This window comes from Podarcis liolepis (genome assembly GCF_965112155.1).
Source record: "Podarcis liolepis genome assembly, chromosome: 6".
Lineage (NCBI taxonomy): Eukaryota > Metazoa > Chordata > Lepidosauria > Squamata > Lacertidae > Podarcis > Podarcis liolepis.
In genome coordinates this window covers 22,932,944-22,955,656 of record NC_139559.1, presented here as the reverse complement: position 1 = coordinate 22,955,656, position 22,713 = coordinate 22,932,944, and the positions used below count along the sequence as shown (strand labels likewise).

At 45.2% G+C, this 22,713-nt stretch overlaps 1 protein-coding gene across 1 annotated transcript; it reads right to left on the bottom strand.

Annotated features, from left to right (window-relative positions):
• Window positions 1-6,273: 6,273 nt before the first annotated feature.
• Window positions 6,274-21,942, bottom strand: CCN5 (cellular communication network factor 5). The gene is made up of 5 exons (XM_083508277.1): window positions 21,779-21,942; window positions 15,584-15,800; window positions 12,731-12,982; window positions 9,727-9,929; window positions 6,274-6,658 (listed from the first exon to the last, which is right to left on the bottom strand). The coding sequence occupies exons 1-5, from the start codon at window positions 21,824-21,826 to the stop codon at window positions 6,635-6,637; spliced, it is 744 nt and encodes a 247-aa protein (XP_083364403.1). The 5' UTR covers window positions 21,827-21,942; the 3' UTR covers window positions 6,274-6,634.
• Window positions 21,943-22,713: the final 771 nt, after the last annotated feature.

Genomic DNA, 22,713 nt, shown 5'->3' with positions numbered 1-22,713 from the left:
TATTTGTGTTTTAAGGCTGGTGGTTTTATACACATTTGTGTGTTTCTTTTTTTTAAAAAAAAATGGTTTGTGGATTTTAGCAATGGTACTTGTACCCTGTATGGAGAGCTGTTTGATCAAGAGGTTCATAAATCTTTTAAATCAATCAATAACATGAAGTGTACCTAGGGAGTTTAACGGTGCTTGTTTGCGACTCTTGCTTCTTCAAAACAACATCTAGCCAGAAAAGCACAATGCATCTGAAGAAGGAGAGGTATTTGCTTGTCGGAAAAACAACGCTCTGCTCCTGCAGAGCCTCACGGAGCCTCAGGCTGTTGCACAATTATGCTGGCCTAGATCCCAGGCCCTGCACAAATTCAAAATAGAACTGCTGTCACTCAGGCCTAAAGAGGGCAAGCAAGGTAAGAATGAAGAAGGAGGCAGCATGACTTGGGTCATCAGTGAGCTGCAAGACAATGAAGCTGGATGTTGGAAGATTTGGAGCCAATAAAAGGAAGAACTTCTTTATGCAATGCACTGTTAAACTATGAAACTCACTCCCACATTGATGGCCACAAACTTGGATGGCTTTAAAAGAGGATTAGACAAATTCATGAAGAGTAAGTGTTAAGTTGTGGGTCAACATATCAGATGACACAGTGATTCTTCAAACAGCTCTTGTTTATTCACAGGCCAGAACAGAACTGAACTGAAGGGTTTAGCCAGCCTGCTAATATAGAGCTCCACTAGAACGCAACAGTAACCACTTTCTGTAACTATCCAATCCCTGAACGTCACTTTCAATCCCTTATTTGCATATGTGGACCTGAGTGAAAACTATCTACAGTATCCCCCTGCTGGCCCAGGGTGAGAACTTCAGTACATAACAGTAAGGCTATCAATGGCTACTAGCCATGATAGATTTGCTCTGCCTCCATGGCTGGAGGCTGTAATGCTACTGAACATCAGTTGCTGAAAACCACAGGAGGGGAGTGTGTGCTTGTTCTGCTTGCAGGCTCCCCAGACACATCTGGGTGGTTAGTGTGAGAACAGGGTGCTGTCTTAGAATGGCCATTGGTCTGGTCCAGCAGGCTCTCCTTATGTTCTTATGAATGAATGATCAATGTGCAAGCATTGAATTCAGAATGAATGTTTATTGTCAGATAACCTTTCCAAAAACAAATCAAATATTCATTAAAGACAGTATGGTCTGATCTCTGTGTAAGTTTTGTGCAAGCACATTTGCAAAGCTCAGCAGAGAGTGGGGGCAGCGCACAACTTTTGGAACAATGGTATGGTGAGTTCTCCTTATAAGCAGCCATTCTGCTTCCTTCCTTGTTCTCTGGGAAGTGACTTCCATGGACTTGTTGTGCAGTCCGATAGGCCATCTAATGTTTTAGGCAAACGCTGCAATCGTATGAGCACTTCCTTGGCAGTAAGACCCACTGAACACAGCAGGACTTGCTCCTGTCTGCATATTCATACCTTGGGGTGCTCTGAACATGTTCAGTTAGGGGGCATTGGAACATTTTATGCTCACATGTTGAAACCGAACAAACTGCCCCAAGCACCTTTCAATGACTTGAAGCTTTCGTTGTTTGATTTGTAATTTGTTTATGGAAGCAATCTGAGTTCCCTTATTTATATTTTAAAAATATAAATCCTTTTAAGTCCCCTCCCCCCAGTTTCCCTAGCTATTTCCAGTTCCACAGTCCTTGGCCTGGGTCAGTTTTTCTATTGCCAGCAGCCGTTTTTGCATTTTCTCATCATTCCCTCACTCCACAAGCCACAAACAAACCTATCTCAATATATCTTCCAGGAGGTGGCCAAATGGGCAGTAACTTTTTTTGCTCGGCTGCACGGTTTGATGTAAACCCCCCTTCTCTGCGCATATTATTATGGAATGTAAAACATCCCTCAACAACACTTGGCTTCAGAATAGAGTTCTCTGGTAACATGCTTTGGTGGTCTGCTATACTTTTGTCTCCTCGCTTCTGGGGCTGCAAAACCTTTCTTAAGAGGGAGTATGTTTCACTGCCCAGACACTGAAAAATATTGCTTTCTGTTTGTCCTGATCATTCGTTCCATTTCCTAGATAAGAGTGGCCCAATTTTGCTTTCAATATATTGCTGCCAGTCCTCTTTTCCAGTGCCAAACTCCTCGATTTTCCCACAGAATGCCATTGTTAAGTTTCCTCACCACCATTTATTACGAGTCCCCTTTTGATATGAATCACAGTCTTACTGTTATTGCAGGCCAAAGAACATATTACTTTATTGCAGGAAAGAAGACTTGAGGGTCAAACTAGATGTGATTGTGGAAGCCATGTTTTTTATTCAACGTGTGAGCATAAAACAGCATGGATGGCAAACCTCCAGCCTTTGGGCCAAATCTGGCAAACCAGGGGTTCAATTTTGGGCTGTGAGGCCATTTCCCCCAAACCACATCCACTTGCTCCCCACCTCATCTTTCATATGTGACATTAGGTGCAGAGCAGGTACAGACATGGCTGCCAATGCACAATCAGGAGCCATAAAGTGCACACTGACAAAGTAAAACAGGCTTCAACTCCACTACCTGTTGGGCAGGTGGGTTGGCTGTGCTAAACCCAAGCCTCAAGTCTTTAAACCACCACTCAGGACTCTTTGCAGGCCCCGTGCATTGCTCTGATGTCTCTACTTTGGGACTTCAAAGCGCCCAATCGCTTCATGTCATTGTGACATCAAGTGATTGGCAGGTGGGCAATGTCACCCACTTGCCAAATTTGGCCTGTTAATCCAGGATCTCATAAGGATCTGGCCCGCAGAGTCAAAACAGTTCCCCACTCCCAGCATACACAGGCAGGGGAGTATGTGTATATTTTAATATCGGAAAGGCTGCATGAGTGAGGGGCAGGAGCGAAGGAAGGCAGCATGACACCCGGGGCGGGCGTCGCTACGTAGGGTACATGTGTGGCGTCACTACGTTTGGTGCATGCGCTGTATAGCAGTTTGCCGGCGCTGGTGCTCCAGCGCCGTATGGACAGTGCCAGGATCCCTCCATCACCACTACAGCCATTTAGGAAAGTTTTTAATGTCTGACGCTGTATTGTTTTTAATATTCGGTTGGAAGCTGCCAAGAGTGGGTGGGGAAACCCAGCCAGATGGGCGGGGTATAAATAGTAAATTATTATTATTATTACTATTATTATTATTATTATTATTACTGTTCTCTGTTCATGGCTGCAGCCATGAGCAGAGGATCCCGACACCGTCTGTACAGCGCTGGAGCGCTAGCGCCGGCGCACCGCTAAGTACAGCGCATGTGCGGCATTGCACACATGTGCCGTATGTAGTGACGCCGCACATGCACTGTATAACAGTTTGCCAGCGGCACCGCTCCAGTGCCGTACGGATGGTGCTGGGATCCTCTGCTCACGGCTGCAGCCGTGAACGGAGGATCTTCTACATGTGGCTGCGGCTGTGGCGGCGCTATGGCTGCTCGCGCTGCCGCGAGCCCCCACGGGGTGACTTCTTGTCACCCCCGCAGACATGGAACCCGGGGTGAACCGCCCCCCCACCCACTGTTGCGATATCACTGGCGAGGGGAGCTTAATGTTCCCCAATCCTGAGCCTTGTTTCTCTGCATTCAGCCACCCCTAGAAATTTCCTCTCACCTTTGTTCCAGTATTGGAAAGATGATCACAAGAGTTGCCCTGCTAGCTCAGATCCCTCTAGTGCAGCAGCATCCTCTTCGCCACTGTAGCCAATCAGATGACTCTTGGAAGTTCACCAGGAGGGAATGAAAGCAATGGCTCTCTCAGTAGCAGCCCAGTCAGACTATGGGAAAATGCCTGAGGACATATACCAGCTTCGCAAAAAGGACGAGAGTTCAAACAAGGCTTCATCTCTGGATGTGCTTTGTTTATTTTTTGTTTTGCTGTTGAATATCGTTGTGCTGCTGTTCAATGAATGTTGCATATTGCTATGTTCCATATATAAAAGTGCCTGAAATGATTGGGTACAGAAATATAATGGGGGGGGCCCTCTGCCTCCTTGTCCACACAGCCTCTTTGAGCTTCTCTTTCCACCTTATATGGGAAAAGAGTAGACGCATGTGTAAGTAGATAAATATGGGTTCCACATTCTGTTTTGTGTGGCCCTGTGCTGACACTAAAAAGTCAGAAAAAGGATCTGAGCAACATGTCGGGATCCGGCTCAAGATAATAATGGGTGATCCTAAATGTAACCTTATCATGCATTGACAATCCAGTCCTGCTCTTACCTTGCCAGCCCCATCCTCAGTTCTGTTTCCTTCTCATACCAGAGTGGGTCAAAATACCGGCTTGTGTAAAGAAAAGAAACACAGTGAGAGGAAATGCGCTTTTGCTGTCAGAGATCCAAACGATAAACAGCTTATATATATATAGAAAGGTTCATTGCTTAGCCTTCATCACTGTTCAAACAGCAAGTCGCAATTTCCCAGTTTTATGCCTGCAGATCTAGAGCAAGGCCATTAGAGGGCATTTAAACTTCATCCTTCAGTCCAGCTAGAAGTTTCAATCCCCACAACAAAACTTCTGGATAACCCCATGGCCTGCTTGGAATAGTTTTGCTTTGTTTGTTTTCAAATGGCTTTCCATCTCTGCTGCATTGTTTTTCTATTTTGAGTCTCTTATTTTCGCTTCAGGCTGCAAAAGGTTTGGGGCTGGATATTGTGTAGTGTGCCTGGTAATTTGGAAGGGTGTGTGTTTGTGTGCTTGAACTCCTTCTATTTCTAAGTCCCTAGCCACCTCCATTAACAATGTGAAGATGCTCAGAGGGAGATTCTCTCCACCCCACCTAATTACTTGGAGACAGGTGCCCTTTCAAAGCAAGAAATGTCAAAGGCACCCGAAGAAGAAGAACCTTCTTGTTTTGGTGACAGCTTGAATGTGTCCTGTTTATTTTGGGTATCTGCTGGATATAGCAGGATAATTGTTGCCTTATTCTCTGGGGCCAATCCAAAAATAATTGACTTTTTCACAGAAACAAATATGGCAACACCTTCTGTATTAGATCTCTTCCCCCTGGGCCAAGAAATTCCTGATAGTTTTAAGTACAGGTTTTCAGACTTTATTTGCAAAACACAACAGTGCTTGCCATTCCTAATCCAGGGTCATCTGTTGGAAAAGTCAGGTGCTTGTCTTTGGGGGGGTCTGGCCCTGAAGGAGGGCATTAAGCAACAGGGAAGAAGAGCAGACCTACGTGGGCACAGTGTGGGCAGAATACAAAACTATACGGATGTGTGACCTTTTCACACATTACCCAACAAACCCTGAGGCCTCCGTAGTATGCAGCATGTCCCATCATCTCAGGTTGATGCACAGGGAACAGCTTGTAGTCCCTCCTGGGCAGAGATGACCCGAACCTCTAGGTATAGGATGTATCCAAAGTAGTGTGGAGTAACACATCCCATCAGTGCAAGGCTATCTCTGCCCCCCATGCCTCATCTGTTGTAGGGGTTCTCCATTGCCTCCAGAGCAGATTTGGGAAAGATGTAGAAAAAAGAGAGGCGAGAAAGTCCCATTGTGCTGATGGGACACATTCATTGGCTATTGCCCTCCATTTCTGCAGTAAATATTGCATGGGAGCACCGTTGAAGACTCTGTTAGTCCAGAACACATCAGCTAGGTTGCTAGAATATTGCTAGAACATTGGCTTTTGCCCAGCTGGGGATTTTCTTAGGTAGCTTCCTTGAGCATATTGTGAGTTCTTAGCATCCAATCCATAAACTAGGAGCAATAAAGACGAAAGGCTGTTCTGTAGAGATTCTGAGTGCAAAGTATGAATGGTGTCACAGACATGATAAATACCCTTCAGCAATGTCAAATAGACCTTCCACCTTTGGGGAAACTGTTGATGGTTTGAGCAAAAGGAAGCAGTCTTTCAGACCATCAGTGCCACTTTCCCTATTCATGTTTACACAAGCAGAACAGCTGCACAGGGCATCAAAGAATGCCTTGAACTTTACTACAGACACTCTGTTTCTCTTATACTGCTGTTCTTCCCTTTCTTGTATACCAAATAAGGTCTATTTTCTGCTGCATGTTGCCTGGGGCTTGCCACGAAACATTAGATTTCACTGCGAGTTCCTTGAACGACCCCTGGTCAATTCATTCTCAGACAGTTCATCATTGCATTTATTCTTTTATTTCTAACAACAACAGCCTGGTTTGAACAGTGGTGGCTGCTTCACCCTTCCCTCCCCCAGCTCCCCCATAACTATTCTCCAGTGAAATGATAACACAGAGAAAGAATAACAAGACACGGTTCCTTAGATTACTGTAGCTGCAAAGCATCATTTTTCCAATGGATGGATTTATAATAGTAGCCACAAGCTGGCATTAAACACATCAGTATTGTACAGTATTAAAACATATGGTCTGGTTTCCCTCACTGAACGATAACATTGTCTAGCATAATTGCAGGGGAATCAAGGGAGAAGACAGATGTCGGCTGCGATGAGGAGCTGCACTTTAGCTTTCTTCCTCTCTCCCAGCTAAAGACGGTCATTTCTTCTCTCTGTTTCTAGGCAGTGATCTCATTATCAAAGAAATGAGAGCATCTTGGACTTGTGACGATCCAGCTGCTAGGATAAGGCCAGTATATCAACTTCTGAATGGAGCGGGCTGGTTTTACAAGCGGCTTCCTCTTCCTCTCTGTGGAGGCAACACACTCAGTGGAATTTCCAACATACTCTGAAAAAGCACAGCTGAATGAGAGGGCCAAACTAGATGTCAAGAGAGGATGGGAGAAAACTCACCAATCTCCGGGTTTCTTTTCAATTGAGAAGCAGCCCTCAGAGGCTGTCAGTTTTAGTGGAGGAGAAGGGGGTGCTTAATATTTTCTCCTCCCGTTGTTCACCTGCTCACATTATCCCTCCCAGAATTGCTTTTCTGGGTCTCTGTATCTGTATCTGTTCCCTTACATTAGAAGGGTAGGCCCTTTTGACTAGACAGATGGTGGGATATGAACGGGTTGAGATGCTCATTGTGACTGCTATTCTTTTGTTCAAATTGGCAGACTCTCAGATAGTAATGACGATGATGATGTCTTCTGCATAATGTCTAGTTTGGGCATGATTTTCTTTGGAGTTTATTTTCATGTATCTGGTGCTGATGTACTTAGGGTATGCTTGCAACGTTCCTTCCCAATTTTCCCTTGTTTATCTCCCTATCTCAGTATCCTATATGTTGGGGGGGGGGGGTTTGCACCATTTCACTGCTAGATGATGATAGATAGATGATAGATAGATATCAGTACCTGCACAAAGGAGCCCTTTAATCAGTATGTATAGGTGAAAATCTGTTGTCTGGACTGATCAATGACTTAAGTGGCGTTGCTGAGCACACTTTTCACTGAAATGTGCTTAATGTAACATGCAGTTTGACCTTGGCTTTAAATCAAACATTTTTTTTCTTCCCAAACTCCATCTGGGTTTGTTTTACACAGTTGACACGATGAACACATTTTAGCCTGGGCTGATCCAAACTGAATCAACTTTACAGGAACAGAAAATGCCAAAACCAACTTACAAGAAGGCAGGCACAAAATTGAAGTCTCAGATTGCTTGGGAAGGACCCAGGGGGCAGGAAGAGACTTAGGCAACTGTGGGAAGGTGGGGACCTTCCATCCCCACAGCTGCCTCATAAGGGCAAGATCTACTGGGACAAGTTGCTGTGCTCTCTAGGCCTTGCCTCATAAGTCAACCTTGTTTCCTTGAATAATTTCACTGAAGCTGTGTAATTTATTGCCGCCCTACCCATAATCCCAGCTCCTGATACCAGTCTGATGCTCCTACCAGTGTTTCTTCAAAACCCCAAGCTTGCCAGCACCCAGACTACACCAGTCCCATCCAGGTAAGTTGTAGCGACACTAGTGCTCAGAAGGTGCTCTTGCAGCTCTGTCCCACCACACCAACCGCTACACATATCTTTGATGTGTGGAAAGCAGTGTGAGTGTTTTATTTCCCAGAAATTGCGCTATCAACTGCCGCACCCAGATCTTCCAAAGTAACCTTCGTTGCAGCCCTCCAAACTTCACACTTCAGAAGCTATAAAGTATGAATTGTTCCTGGTGGAGCCAGAGCCCCTCCTCAATGAAGGAGGAAAACAGCACAACCTCCCCTCCCCAAAAAACAGGCCAGTTTAAATCCAGCCAGGTAGCTCATTTAGCTCCAGCTGTGTCAATAAATCACGCTGCTTCATTTTGGGTCACAGAGGGTCCGTTGCTATTTGGGGATTCAGCCACTTACAGAGCTTGGCAGTCGAATTGCAAGTATTGATTTTGCTGGAACAATTTATATCGGACTTAAAGAGAATGTCTTTCTTAAGATGCTCGGTCCTTTAGCACACAGCTAGGTGGTCCATGGAGAATTTAGGGAGAGTTTAGGTAGAAGTAGGTGACAAGGCTAGTCATAGGAATTTGGGGGGCCCTGCGGCAGGTGGGGGAAGATTAAAATGCCTCCTGCCCTGCACTGGAAAACAATATTATAAGGAACTGTCCCCTCCATAATGTCTGGCTAAATTTACTCTATGCCAGATTCCCCCAGATTTCCAGATGGTTTGGACTACAAATCCCATCAGCCCTGTCTACGGCTGATGGGATTTGTAGTCCAAAATGCCCAGCAGACACCAGGCTGGGAAAAGCTGCTCTATGTCCTGATGTCAACGAAATGTGCATTTGCTCAACCCAGCCAGGAACATCCAAAGTTGTGGGCCTGAGGAAATGCGCATGGTACATAGGTGGTAACAGAGGGGCAAGCAACCCCCTCAGACAAGTTGCGCCCCACCCCCTTCACTGGACACCTGTGGCTAACTTGAAGGAAAGGCACTTTTCATATGCAAATTATAACTGAATCATGATTTGGGCATTAAGAATTAAGGCTGCAATGCTATGCATGCTGACTTGAAACTTAACTCCATCAAAGCCAGTTGGACTTTCTGTAGAGGGAATCTGTTTAGGGCAGAAGTATTAATATTAGCATTCTTCCTGTTTTGGGAATCTAACATGTGAGAATAAGGTCACACACACCCGATGAACTTTCCCCCCTCTGTGCCTTCCCTCCCCAGCAATCCCCCCTGGTTCTGCCATTGTAATAGGGAAAACTGAATGAGGCTGTTACAGAAGGAGAGGATGGGAAATCAACACAGGGCAGCCCTAGGCGCTTAGCCTGTGAGTGGATCCTAGAATCCTAGAATGGTAGAATTGAAAGGGGACAATGAGAGTCATTTATTCCAAACCCCCTCCGATGCAGGGATCCTTTTGCCCAACTTGGGGTTTGAGCCCAGTACCCAGAAATCAAGAGTCTCGTGTTCTCCAGATTAAGCTACCCATCTGGGCTTGCTTCACAAATATGTATTTCCCACAACTATACCCAAAAGCTGGCTTGCTGGGCTGCTCATTCACATACAGACTTTTCTCCATTATGTCCCTCAGCAAGCCATGGTCTTCCAGTCAGGCTTCACACTCACAAATGTCCTTCACCCCATCGAAGGACCTCCTCCTTTGTCCTTGCCCTCACTTGCTTGTTGACCAGCCCCTTCTTCCTGCCCTTTAGTTCTGGATCCTTGTTTGCTCTATCTCCAACGCAAGAAATTCTCTGTGACAGTAACCACATTAGCCACCTGACATATGTCTGCCATGTGGTGGGGATTCCCTCCTTTAAAAAAGCAACTTCAGCCCTGGTGGAGATTTCTTGTATTTTTTCCACAGACCCATCACTTACCATGCTGGCTATTCCCGTCAGACCCTGGCAGGATCTGAGGAGGCATAAGCGTCTTTGGGTCTCAAGCCTGCAGTACTGATTCTGGTTAGATACTCGCGTGGTGATCCCTACGCCACAGGTGGCAGAACAGGCGGACCATTCAGTGCTCCACTGTTCACATGCATAGGGGATCAATATTGACGCTGTCCCAGGGAGCCTTTGTGCTGAGCAGGAAATGAAAGAAAGAAGCTTCATTAAAATGGATGCTCATAAATTTCATGGTAACAACCTCTAGAGGAATAGCCTTCTTAGTTTTGTAGCAAAAAATGGGAAGGATTTTTTGTGATTTGAAAAATTCGCAGGTTTGGCTGAGGCAGCCAGCCAAATGGGCAGGGTATAAATGATAAAATTATTATTATTAGTATTAGTATTATTATTAGTAGTATTATCACTGCTGTGGCCTAAGCTTTTGTGAATTAGGACCTTCTCCAGACTGGGGGTGGGTTGTTGTTATTGTTTTTAGGTGTATTCTGTAACATATCATGGATGCAATAACAATATATTTGTGGTACACTAATGACAGTGTACTGGAAGAAGCAAAGATCACCAGTGTTGAAGCAACGATTCTTCAACATCAAGTTCGTAGGATTGGTCATGTTGTGTGGATGCCTGATTATCGTCTTCCAAAGCAACTACTCTGTTCCAAACTTAAAAATGGAAAGCATAATGCCAGTGGTCAACAAAAGAGGTTTAAAGACTCTCTCAAGGCAAATCTAAATAAATGTAGTATAAACACCAACAATTGGGAAACACTGGCCTGTGAGCACTCCAATTGGAGAACAGCCTTTACCAAAGGTGCCATGGGCTTTGAAGATACTCGAACTCAGGATGGAAGGGAGAAATGTGCTAAGAGGAAGGCACGCTTGGCAAACCCTCACCATGATCAACTCCTGCCCAGAAATCTATGTCCCCACTGTGGAAGGACGTGTGGATGCAGAATTGGCCTCCACAGTCACTTACGAACCCACTGTTAAAACCGTGTTTATGGAAGACAATCTTACTCGGCTACGAGTGATCGCCAAAGAAGAAAGATTTGTGGTGGATTTATATTGGACTGTCCACATAGCATTCTGATTTATTAGTAGTTCTACAGTGTTTCCCCAATGTTTTTGGTTTTGGTTTTGGAGTTTTAATGCTCAACTGTGTTGTGCCAATAGCTCAACATATTGAGAGCAGCAGCACAACAATGTTTACATTTGGGAAAGAAACAAGCATAAGGAGGAAGCTTGTGAGGTCTTTTTTTATAATTGTCAATAGAAATCACCCACCCCCAGAAAAAAAACCAAGTTCTTTCAGGCTTCCTTTTCACAGAAGAGGAGGAGGAGAGAGTTATAGGAAAGTGAATCTGAAGAAGAGGGCATGGCTTGCCCCTAATGAGTCCTGCCAGTGCAAAGGCTTCTGCTTGACAATGGAGCTTTCCCACCTTTCCTCCTCTTGTGCCCCCAGAAATTGGCTTGGGATTTCAGTGCCAGGAGAAGCCTCAGAACAGTGTGTGGGGTGAGGACAGGGGGGATTATTCCATCTGGTAAACCGCAATGCTTGCACTGACAAAATGTTCACCAAGTGCAAGGTTGAATTCCACCCAGGGATTCCTGAAATAGCTCCTTGGTTCCATTCTTAGCAAGGTCTTCCGAAGGAGGAATCTGCACATGATTTGTCCGGTGAACTTTCAGTTCCAGCAAGTGCCAATGTGCACCGAATCATCTAACTCCAGTTGAAGATCTAAGCTGCACAAGCTCTGAAGCAAATGTTTAAGGCCTAGACCAGTGTTTCCCAACCTTTTTTGGGCAAAGGCACACTTGTTTCATGAAAAAAATCTCGAGGCACACCACCATGCCAGATGGGGAAAGGTCACTTTTTACTTATGTAAAAAAAAATAAAAAAATAGTAACAGCATAGAAGGTAATGGTTAGGCTAGCATCCCTCTTCCAAATATGCTAGGTTTTTATTTGCAGGGACTGTTCTACATGGGAAAGCATTCAGCACTGTCATTCTCCCATCTGCCATCTGAATTGGTACTATTCTGGGTCAACTTACTCTGCTGCATGTGTAGATGAAAATGGCACCAAGTGTGGGGGAGGGGGCAGAACAGGTTTCAGATACAGGATATTAAGCATACACGTACTTCAGATTGAACTGGTTGCTTGCTTTGCAAGTTTTCATTTCCCAAATGACTGCCTTGGCAAGCGCAATACCTACCAGGCTCAACGCCGGTCTCGCGCTGCCGCTTCCCGCGCTCTCAAGGACCCGGGAGGAGGAAGGCGTGAAGGGAATCCCGAAGGCGCGAAAACCTCGCGCATGCGCAGGCCTTCCGCCTGCGACAGCCCAGTAGGCCGGCCGAAGCGAGCGGCGATGGGATGTGGGAGGGAGCTCGCTCGCCGCCCCGCGGGTGCCTATGTGGGGCACGTTACAGCCCCGTGACGTCAGCGCCACGCAGGCAGCCAGGCAGGCAGACGGCAAGAGCCCTGTGCTGGGCGGCCTCTCCTCGCCGCCGCCGCCCCGCCTCCCGCCGCCCGACTCGCCCGCCTCCCTCCCACGGCACACCAGGCAACGTCTCGCGGCACACTAGTGTGCCGCGGAACACCGGTTGGGAAACACTGGCCTAGACCAGCAGCACCTGAACAGCAGACTGTGCAGGTACATACAAGTCACCTGGCCACAGTCTTCCCCACGATGGGGAGATGCATTGTGCTTGTTTAAATTACAGAAATTACTTCTAAATCTGCAATGTAAATCAGCACATGCATATTCCAAGAAACTCTAGAGCCTCCTTTTAGGCAATGCCTTTCCTCTTTTTTTGGCAATGTCTAAGTAGCCACCTTTGCAAGCCCCCTCATTCACCTGCATGCAACAGCTTTTCAGCTCCGGCTACCAGGCTAGTGCTTAAATGCAAGGCTGGTTTGGGCCGTAACTTCAACAACAAAGTGATGACCAAAAAGGTGGGCCAGGACCTGTTGAGTTTTACCTGCCATGGTATCCGTCAAGATCTGCCTGTCTTGTCTTTCACAAATCCATTCCTGGCAGCACTTTCCTGGGATCTCCACACGCCTTGGATGGGGGCAATCTGGAGTGGGGAGGCGAACATCCTCACTGCAGAGGGGGACACATGTGAAACCTCCTCCGGAGCAGCGGCACTGGAGCTTACAGCTCGGCTGGAACACTTCCCCATCCTGATAGATCTTCCCATTCACTTCGCAGCTGTCGTCGTCGTCCTCATCTGTAGTCCACATTCAGAGTAGACAGAAACAACGGGAGAAATCAAATGTAGGCATTCAGTCTGTAACAGAGCTACCATGTAATATGATCAGCAATGGAATATGGTACTTCCACATTCTGAAACTGAAATTGGCTCTGTGTTTTTGTTTTTAGGAAAGGGAATTTATCCACTGAATTCCCTACATAGGTATCAGGAATTAGGGTCAGAAACCCAGTACATTTGAGCCTAAAAGCCAAAAACTAAAAAGGTTATTTAAAACTTAACATTTTGGGCCAAAAGACTAGTTATAAGACTGATGAGTCCATGTATCTTCTTCCACTGAAAGAACAGATGAGAGGTACATTGTTCCTAATGATTATGAGAAATATTTTTGTGTCAGAGATTCTCCTACAGATGCAACTCCACAAACCAGAAGGTTGGCTAGACAATATAAGGTGGAGTGAAAAGCCGTTACACAGTCAGGCCTTGTGTTGGCCTTCCATCTGGATTTTCTGCTGTGGCACAGTCTTCCATGGAGAAGCTCAGAAACCAAGAAATCCATTGGCAACATTCCAAAGTGGGAATGGGAAGTGAAATCTGAACAATTTCAGACCAGGTTATTTGAAGAATTCTCTGCACTCATATGAACAGGGCCAGCCCAAAACAATTTACATAGAAATCTGTATTATACGGTGTCAGACCATTGGTCTATCAAAGATGTCCAGACTGTCGCAATTTTCAGCTGGGATTCAGCCATACACCTGCAAATTCATGTTGCACAATTAAAGCGGATTTGGAGCTGTTGCACAACAAATCTGCTTCCTCAAAATATCTGATTGTTTGCAATAGGGAAAGTGGCAGGGAAAGTCAGTGGAAAGTCTGGGACAACACTTGCTTTGATGTGACATCATCTAATCTCATGGCAAACAAATCAGGATGGATGCCCAATAAACAGGTCATTTGGAAGGGTGGAAGCTCAGGATTATCTACACCAGTGGTTCCCAAATTTCCCCTGCCCAGGAGCATTTGAAAATTGCAGATCATCTTGGTGGACAATAAAACAATATGAATATTTATTGCTGATATGGAACAAACCACCCAAATTAAGCTCAAAAGAAGGTCCACAGACCACATTTTTTGGAACCCCTGATTTCTACTAACTGGCAGTGACAAGCACAGCCTTGTTTCCTGCTAGGATGAAGGTCTATAGTTCAGTGACAGAACTTTGCTTTCCATGCAGAGATTTCCAGATGCAATCCCTGGCATCTCTAGTTAAAAGCAGGAGATGATGTGAAAGACTTCTGCCTGAGATCTTGGGAGTGCCACCTGCTGGGGCTGAAAATACAAGGCAAACTAGATAGTAGTTTCTTACCTGGCAGCTTCTGATATCCATGTTTTGTTTAATTGCCTAATGGACTAATACCCAAGCTAAGCCTGACTCCATCCTCAGAGTGTGGGATCCCTACCTTTCCAAGAGTTGGTCACAGTTCTCCCTCTCTTTCTAGAAAGCTTTTAAAAACAGGAAAGTCACTTTGCTCCAAGTTAGGTCTTGTTATTTTGTAAAAGGCCGATATTTGTTTAACTCACATCCCTGTCAGCTGACCTGAACTCTCCAAGTAGGACAGGAAATCGGGGCATATTTGCTGAGTTTTGTTTGCATTCCTGCCTGCTGCCATGGGAGCTCCAGGGGAAGAATAGAGAAGACACAGTCATGACATATAGCCAAGCCTGCACTGTGTACCAACTTACAGGACTGTCATCACAGCCTCTGATTTATGGCCCTGTGAGAGCATCATCACCCCTTTCTAGCGAAGTGCCCACCAAAGGGTGTGAATGTTTGGAATTGCCAGCGTGGACCAATGCGCCATTCAACACTCAGGTTTTTCACGCATGCCAACAGAGGCGAGGGCAAAGGGAGAAGATTGGTTCACCGAGTGCTGATGTCACAATGGCCCTTAACTCTTTGGTGAGTGAAATATTCTTCTTTACTAGTACTTCTCAGGATATGGAGCATTTCCTAGTTATGTATGGCACTTTCTGTCTTGCTACGGCTGTTCATAATTATTAGGTATGAGTATAATAGCAGCAGGGTATCTGGAATTTAGATCAGGGCCATGGCACAGAGGAGCAAAGTTTTAACCCTTTCCACACAAATTTTCCTGATTAACGCCCCCGTCCCTTAAAAAGCTATACAACAACTGCATGTCTTGCCATAAAGGACCAATAGAAACTTCTTGAGAGAGGGGTGTTAATTGAAAAGAATAATGTGAGATTGAAAAATCCACACACACCCCAGCGCTGCAGTCCCAGTTCAAATTCCTCTCCCTGCTACCCTGTAATTCCCACAGTTGCTATTAACACTTTTAAAACACAAGATAGTCATGAATGATGGCTAGCCATGTGTACTTTGGCCCTGACTCGCAGATCTAATAAAGATTTTGGAGTGCAACATGCTTTTGGACTCTTGTGTTTCAAGGGCACCCCGCAGGTTTCCTAATCTTTTCAGGCGTTCTTTCCGTATGCATTAGACATTTCTGGCTTTGCCCAGTTTGAGGGATCCAGTTCCATCCCACTAAATGACAGAGGGGCTCCTGCAAAGAGAGGCAAGAAGGAATAGCTCACAATTGCAGGTTCCTCCTCTCCCCATCAGGGCAGCGCTGTAATCGCAGACAAGTCCTTGGCTCCGATCGCAGATGTGTAGATAGCTGCAGGGCTCTCCCAGTCTGCGGGCGCATATGTTGCAGCAGCCGCAGCCGTCCAGAACTAAGGAGGAGCCTGGTGGACAACGTGGAGGGATCCATGGGCAGTAGCACGGAGTCTGGCAAAGCTGTGCATACACCTGGGGAGAGAGAGAGAGAGAGAGAAAGAGAGAGAGAGAGAGAGAGAATATAGGGACATGGTGAAATGAGCAGCTGAATAATAATAAGTTTTTTAAAAGGATATACAGTCATACCTCGGGTTACAGACGCTTCGGGTTGTGCCATTTCAGGTTGCGCACCGTGCCGAACCTGAAAGTACTGGAACTGGTTACTTCTGGGTTTTGGCACTTGCGCATGTGCAGAAGCACTAAACTGCGCTTTGCACATGCGCAGAAGCACAGAAGCGCGACCCGCACATGTCCGCACGCTGCGCTGCAGGTTGCAAACGTGCTTCCCGCATGGATCACGTTTGCAACCCGAGCGTCCACTGTAGTGACACTGAATGCCTTTCTTTTTTAGGTACACAAACCATGGCTACTAGCAGCATTCTCCTGAATACCAGTTACTGGGCATCGCAGGTGGAGAGAGGGCTGTTGTGCTCAAGTCTTGCATGTCATAGGATCATAGAATTGAAGAGTTAGAAGGGACCCCATGGGTCATCTAGTCCAGTCCCCTGCAATGCAGGAATCTCAGCTAAAGCATCCATGACAGATGGCCGTCCAACCTCTGCTTAAATATGTGGGAAGGAATTCACTGGGAGCAGTCAAATACAACATTCCTTGTTTCGCTAGAGTGGACATGCAAGGGAATGTTTGGTCCAGCCACTCGAAACTTCCTGTTCCTCCTGGCCTAGAGAATCCTTCCTTGCATGCGACTAGTGGGTGGGCGTGACCTTTCCAGACCTGGTAAAAGGACAAGGCATGCTGCCTCTCTCTCTTTTCCATCTTCCTTTCATCCTGTGAACTGCTGGACTGCTAGCCTGCAGTCACTAGGTAAATCTCCCTTATGGGGTAAACCTGTTTGAATATGTTTCAAACTTGAAGCCTAAAGCCTTCCTTCAGGGATCACACTGTGCTCTGCCTGATCGTGAGTAAACTTTCTTTCTGTTACTTATGAATAAGACTGTGGTGTCTTTATTCTTTTAGGAGGGATTCAAGGGGTCTTACCAGGAAAATATTAGAACACATTTCAATCTGGACAAGCCAGATTGAATTCCGTATTGTCTTAAGTTTGCAACAAGTTTTTTGCTGTGTAAAGGGGAATGCACTCTGTTAAGTAAAGAAACTTGCTAGCGCAAGTTAGGAAGGATATCAATAAACAATATATCCTCTCCTGCCACCCTCAACATTCCCACAAAGGAATTCTCTCCAAGGAAGGAGAGTCCACAACCTCAAGTGGGAATCCGTTCTACTGTCAAAGAAGGTCTTACTGTCAGGAAGTTTTTCCTGATATTTAGTTGGAATCTCCTTTGTGGACTTCCCATAGGCATCTCACCACAGTGACAGCAACATGCTGGCTAAATGGCCCTTTGGCCCACTCCAGCAGGTCTCTTCTGATGTCCCTACACGTTTGGGTCACAATTCACCAAGACACTCTGCTTTATAATCCCTCTCCACCTAAAATGGCTGGGGTCAGCTGAGGAGCACAATAGGCCTCCCTCCAAGCAGAGGCCTAACTATTGATTTGGCAAGAACTGTTCTTTGTGTGACTGACTCCTCTAAGTAGTTGAACCCCTCCAATGATCAATCATAGCTAAGGATACGTAGCAGTTAATAGGATAGGGACTCTCACAAACAATAATACCAGGAGAATCACGTGACTGAAGCTCACTTCTGTATTGATGGATGGTCAACTTTGATTTATGGTCAACTTTGATTTTGATATTGGCTTTATTGTGTTTTCATTACTGACCAGTGACTGAATAAGTAAGCACCTTAAGATGGGATGAATATCCTTAGATGTATGCCCTGCGCTCCCAGGTCAGGACCAGGCTCAGGGTGGCTAACATCAAAGTAATAGTATCAGCTAGTTTAGTATCAATCGAACAAGTATCCAACTGAGTGTCCTCTGGCATAACTCATAACAAAGGCTGGAAAATTCTGTGCCTTTGTAAAGTTGTTACATCAATAATGAGAGAAGCAAGATAAATAAATAGTTTTCTGCATCTTCCTAGCTTCTAAAATACTTTGAAAGGGTGTGTTCCAAATTGACAGACTGCACCACAACATTTTGGTGATATGTTTTTGGGCTAGTCTCTAAACCAGTGGTGCCTTCCAGATTTTTTTTTTACTACAAATCCCATCAGCCCCAGCCATCATTGCCAATGGGCAGAGTTTATGGGAGTTGTAGTCCAAAACACGTAGAGGAAAGCATGTTGACTACCCCTGATCTAAACTAACACAGAGTTTAGTACAGTGTTACCTCTGGTTATGAACTTAATTCGTTCCGGAGATCTGTTCTTAACCTGAAACCGTTCTTAACCTGAGGTATCACTTTAGCTAATGGGGCCTCGCACTGCCACAGCACCACTGCCACGTGGTTTCTGTTCTCATCCTGGGGCAAAGTTTTTAACCCGAGGTACTACTCCTGGGTTAGCAGAGTCTGTAACTTGATGTGTTTGTAACCCGAGGTACCACTGTATCTGTATTTCATTCAGCTTCATTAGGTGAAGGCTTGAAGCCTTTGATACGGATTCTCCTAGTCCATGTCAAGGAGGAAGGTGAAAATCTAGAGACTGGGCTGTACATAAGGAGACAGGGCACCATTAATATGCCTGAACACAACACAGGGTCTTTTTATGGTTACTACTCTAATTACATATAGGCCACGTTTGGACTTCATGGTAGTCCACGTATCATTATGTGTCAGGCTTCAGAGGCACTGCTTCCTCCCTCCCTTGGCCGTAGATAAGCAGTACAAAGTGAAAGCAGTCTCTTACCAGTAACAGAAATGTTTAATGAATGCAGCAAAAGAACAAGCCACCCTTCTCAGAGTGCAGGTACTCCCAGTTAAGGTTCCACCGACTTCCCTCTAGTCACTTCCATCCTTTTGTCTCCTAGCCACCTGATCTCTCAACCTTCAGCCTTTTGCGAAGCCACCTTATCTAATCTCCTAGCCTTGGCACTGAGAGGCTGCACATCTTCCAGTGAGTGAGAGTTTGCTAGCTCACTCTCTTCCCGTTTTTCTTCTTGCTGTTCACCTCCCAGTTCTGCCCAACTGTTGTCACCCAAACTGTGCCCCTCAGCAAACCATTGTTCCAAATCAAGACTACTCCACTGCTCCTGTGGAGTTTCAGGATCCTGGCCATTCCTCATCAGAGTTGTACTCCTCAGGCTGATCTGTATTGCTCCAAACCATGATGATTGGCCACAGTTTGTTCTTGGCTTACCAATCTTGGTTTCTTAGTACAAAACAAACCATGATCCTTGTTTTAGATGTAACACTAAATGATTTGTCAAGATTGAAAAAGCACTGTCGTTAAATCAAGCGTGGTGTTTCCAGACTAACAGTGTTCTATAATATCACATTTTCTACAAAAAAATAACATCTCTGTGCAGAGCACAGATCTCAAGTGCAGATGATTTCTTGTGATTTACAATTGCACACACACTAAGCCATATCTTCCCAGGACATGTACCTCATACACAGATGCAAGCATTTTTATTTATTCATAGCAACTTTGGCTAAGAAATTGGGAATGTTTAGCCTGGAGAAGAGGAGGTTAAGGGGTGATATGATAGCCATGTTCAAATATATAAAAGGAGGTCACATAGAGGAGGGAGAAAGGTTGTTTTCTGCTGCTCCAGAGAAGCGGACACGGAGCAATGGATCCAAACTACAAGAAAGAAGATTCCACCTAAACATTAGGAAGAACTTCCTGACAGTAAGAGCTGTTCGACAGTGGAATTTGCTGCCAAGGAGTGTGGTGGAGTCTCCTTCTTTGGAGGTCTTTAAACAGAGGCTTGACAACCATATGTCAGGAGTGCTCTGATGGTGTTTCCTGCTTGGCAGGGGGTTGGACTTGATGGCCCTTGTGGTCTCTTCCAACTCTATGATTCTATGATTCACCCCGCTCTTCATACAAAACGACTCCGGAGTGGCTTATATACAATCATTTAATGGATTACCAACTAAAAGACATGGCACAGAAGGGGAAAGGAAAGATGAAAAAAGCCAACTCAGGTTAGATTCAGGAACACCTGGGCTCAAATCCCCATTCAACAAAGAAGCTCACTTGGGCCGATCACTACACTCAGCTTAGTCTACCTCACAGGAGGCAAACAACTTCCCTGAGCTCAGCAAAGGAAGGAAGGGATAAAAACGTAATGAATGAACAAATGAACTAATTGACACATGAATAAGGCCTTGAGGTAAGAAGAGAGGCAGTGGACGCGTTAAAGCAAGGGTCAGCAACCTTTTTCAGCCATGGGCTGGTCCACCGTCCCTCAGACCATGTGGTGGGCCGGACTATATTTTTTTTGGGGGGAATGAACAAATTCCTATGCCCCACAAATAACCCAGAGATGCATTTTAAATAAAAGCACACATTCTACTCATGTAAAAACACCAGACAGGCCCCACAAATAACCCAGAGATGCATTTTAAAGAAAAGGCCACATTCTACTCATGTAAAAACACGCTGAATCCTGGACCATCCATGAGCCGGATTGAGAAGGCGATTGGGCCGCATCCGGCCCACGGGCCTTAGGTTGCCTACCCCTGCGTTAAAGCAAACAGGGAAGGGAAGTGGTGAATCAAGACCCCCGCCAAAAAGCAATGTGTTTAGTATGGATACAGCCTGCCACACTCCTTCCTTTCCAATGAAGTGAGAAAGGGACTAGTGTCTGTGATAACTCACACTTGCGCTACTCAGTAGACAGGGGTCAAAGATTATAAGAGAACCTGCCTTCTTAAGAATCTGCTCAAGGTGAGCTTCTTTGTCAGTGTTTCTTCTTTATGGTGATCTATTTGCATTCGAAAGAAAATAATGTCATTGTGATGCTAATATGTTCAGCATCTCTTGCAGTGTAACTCATCAAATGATGCCCTTTCATCTCCCTCACAGAATTTGGAAACAAAACCTACCTAGAGTCACTCACAGGAGTGCTATTTGAATAATCTAAAAATTGATCAATTGTGCTACCCCTGACATTGAGTCATACCGAGAGTGTGCAGTAAGGAAAAGCAAACCACACCTTTCTGTTTCCTAGGATAATATGACCAAATGGGAATTGATGTCATTGGGATATAATGCACAGCTTCTTACAGCTGTTGAGGTATAGTATTTGTTTTCATGGGCTTGCTTCTCACCACTACAGGCTATTCTTGGATGTAGATATGCTGAATATCTGCTATGATCTGATTAATTTTACCTCTCCTAGGCTTTATATTCTGGGTTGCTGTGTCCTTAAGTAACACCTGATTGTATTTTCACACAGGTATCCAGTCCATGTGTTACATATTTTTAAAGACAGGCAACTGCAACAATCTCAACACTTACAGTGTGTTTCCAAAATCTGAAACTGAAGCAGTATTCTAAAACCACTGGAAAACTCTCAAGTGATTAAATTGTTTGTGTGTGTGTGTGTGTGTGTGTGTGTGTACATGTTAAATGAACAATGTTGTTCATCTTGTGCAATCCTGCAGGAGGCATCAGCTGTACATGTGCTTCTCTGTATTTCCCAGAGCAAAAGTTGGACAACAATTGAGCAATATTGAAAAATAATGCCAGCTGCTTGGCTTTGTGCCTCTTGAGGTTGTAAAACAGAGAACTGAGTGTGCAGAAGAAAACTATTTAATTGATTACTATGCAGGCTCCTCTGCTAGCATAAGCACATGACTTTGGTACCGGCACAATTAATGAAGTAGATCCAAATACAGTGATTTAAAATATGGGAACTGTGGTGCTAAAGGATAAAAGTTGGCCTTTCAACATTTATTCACAACAGCACATTTGCACAGATGTGACACTTAAGCATGCACATTAAAAAGACACATTAGTGTTTGAGGAGATCCTTTAATTATTCCAGTTGCCAAACTGAAGTTGCTTGATTATAAATTGTTTTGTAAGTGGGGGAAAGATCCTTGCTATCTAAACAAACATTCCCAGCTTCCTTACCTTGGAAAGGAGACAAAGGAAGGAGATCAAGAGAAGCTGGAGTTTCATTCTGACACTTCAGCACATCCCTCCCCAGGCAGTTTGGAGACAGCAGCGTGTCTGAAGTTTTTAAAGTCTGCGAGTAAAGCCCTGCAAGTGTTTATACTCTTCCCTGCTCTGATGTCACTCCTAGGCTCCAGTATAAACACGAGTAGGTTTGGACAAGCGTCAAGTTGTTTCTTTTTCTTTTTCTCCCCCCACATTCCAGTTAACATTTCCATTCACCTCAAGGTGAGAACATGCAACCCATTCACAAAGCACAGAAGGGAAGTTTCGCTGTGCTGATTGCAGAGAAGCAGAACAGAGGGGGAAGCAGCAAAGGTATCAACAGTGAGTGTACCTTTTAATGGGAGAGCTTCTCTTGGTGTGTATTTGTGTGCTCTCAACAAGATGCCTGCTCCACAGAGATCTTTGAGGAGCAGAGGTTCTGTGTACAGTGGTACCTCGGGTTACATATGCTACAGGTCACATACGCTTCAGGTTACACACTCCGCTAACCCAGAAATAGTGCTTCAGGTTAAGTACTTTGCTTCAGGATGAGAACAGAAATCGTGCTCCGGTGGCGTGGCAGCAGCGGGAGGCCCCATTAGCTAAAGTGGTGCTTCAGGTTAAGAACAGTTTCAGGTTAAGTACGGACCTCCGGAACGAATTAAGTACTTAACCTGAGGTACCACTGTATTGTGGAAGCCTGCACACTTTGAGCACCTTTGCACCCAAGCGGAAGCTTGCAAGAGAGGTTGGATAATAGCATGGGTAGGCAAACTAAGGCCCGGGGGCAGGATCCGGCCCAATCACCTTCTAAATCTGGCCCGTGGATGGTCTGGGAACTAGTGTGTTTTTACATGAGTAGAATGTGTCCTTTTATTTAAAATGCACCTCTGGATTATTTGTGGGGC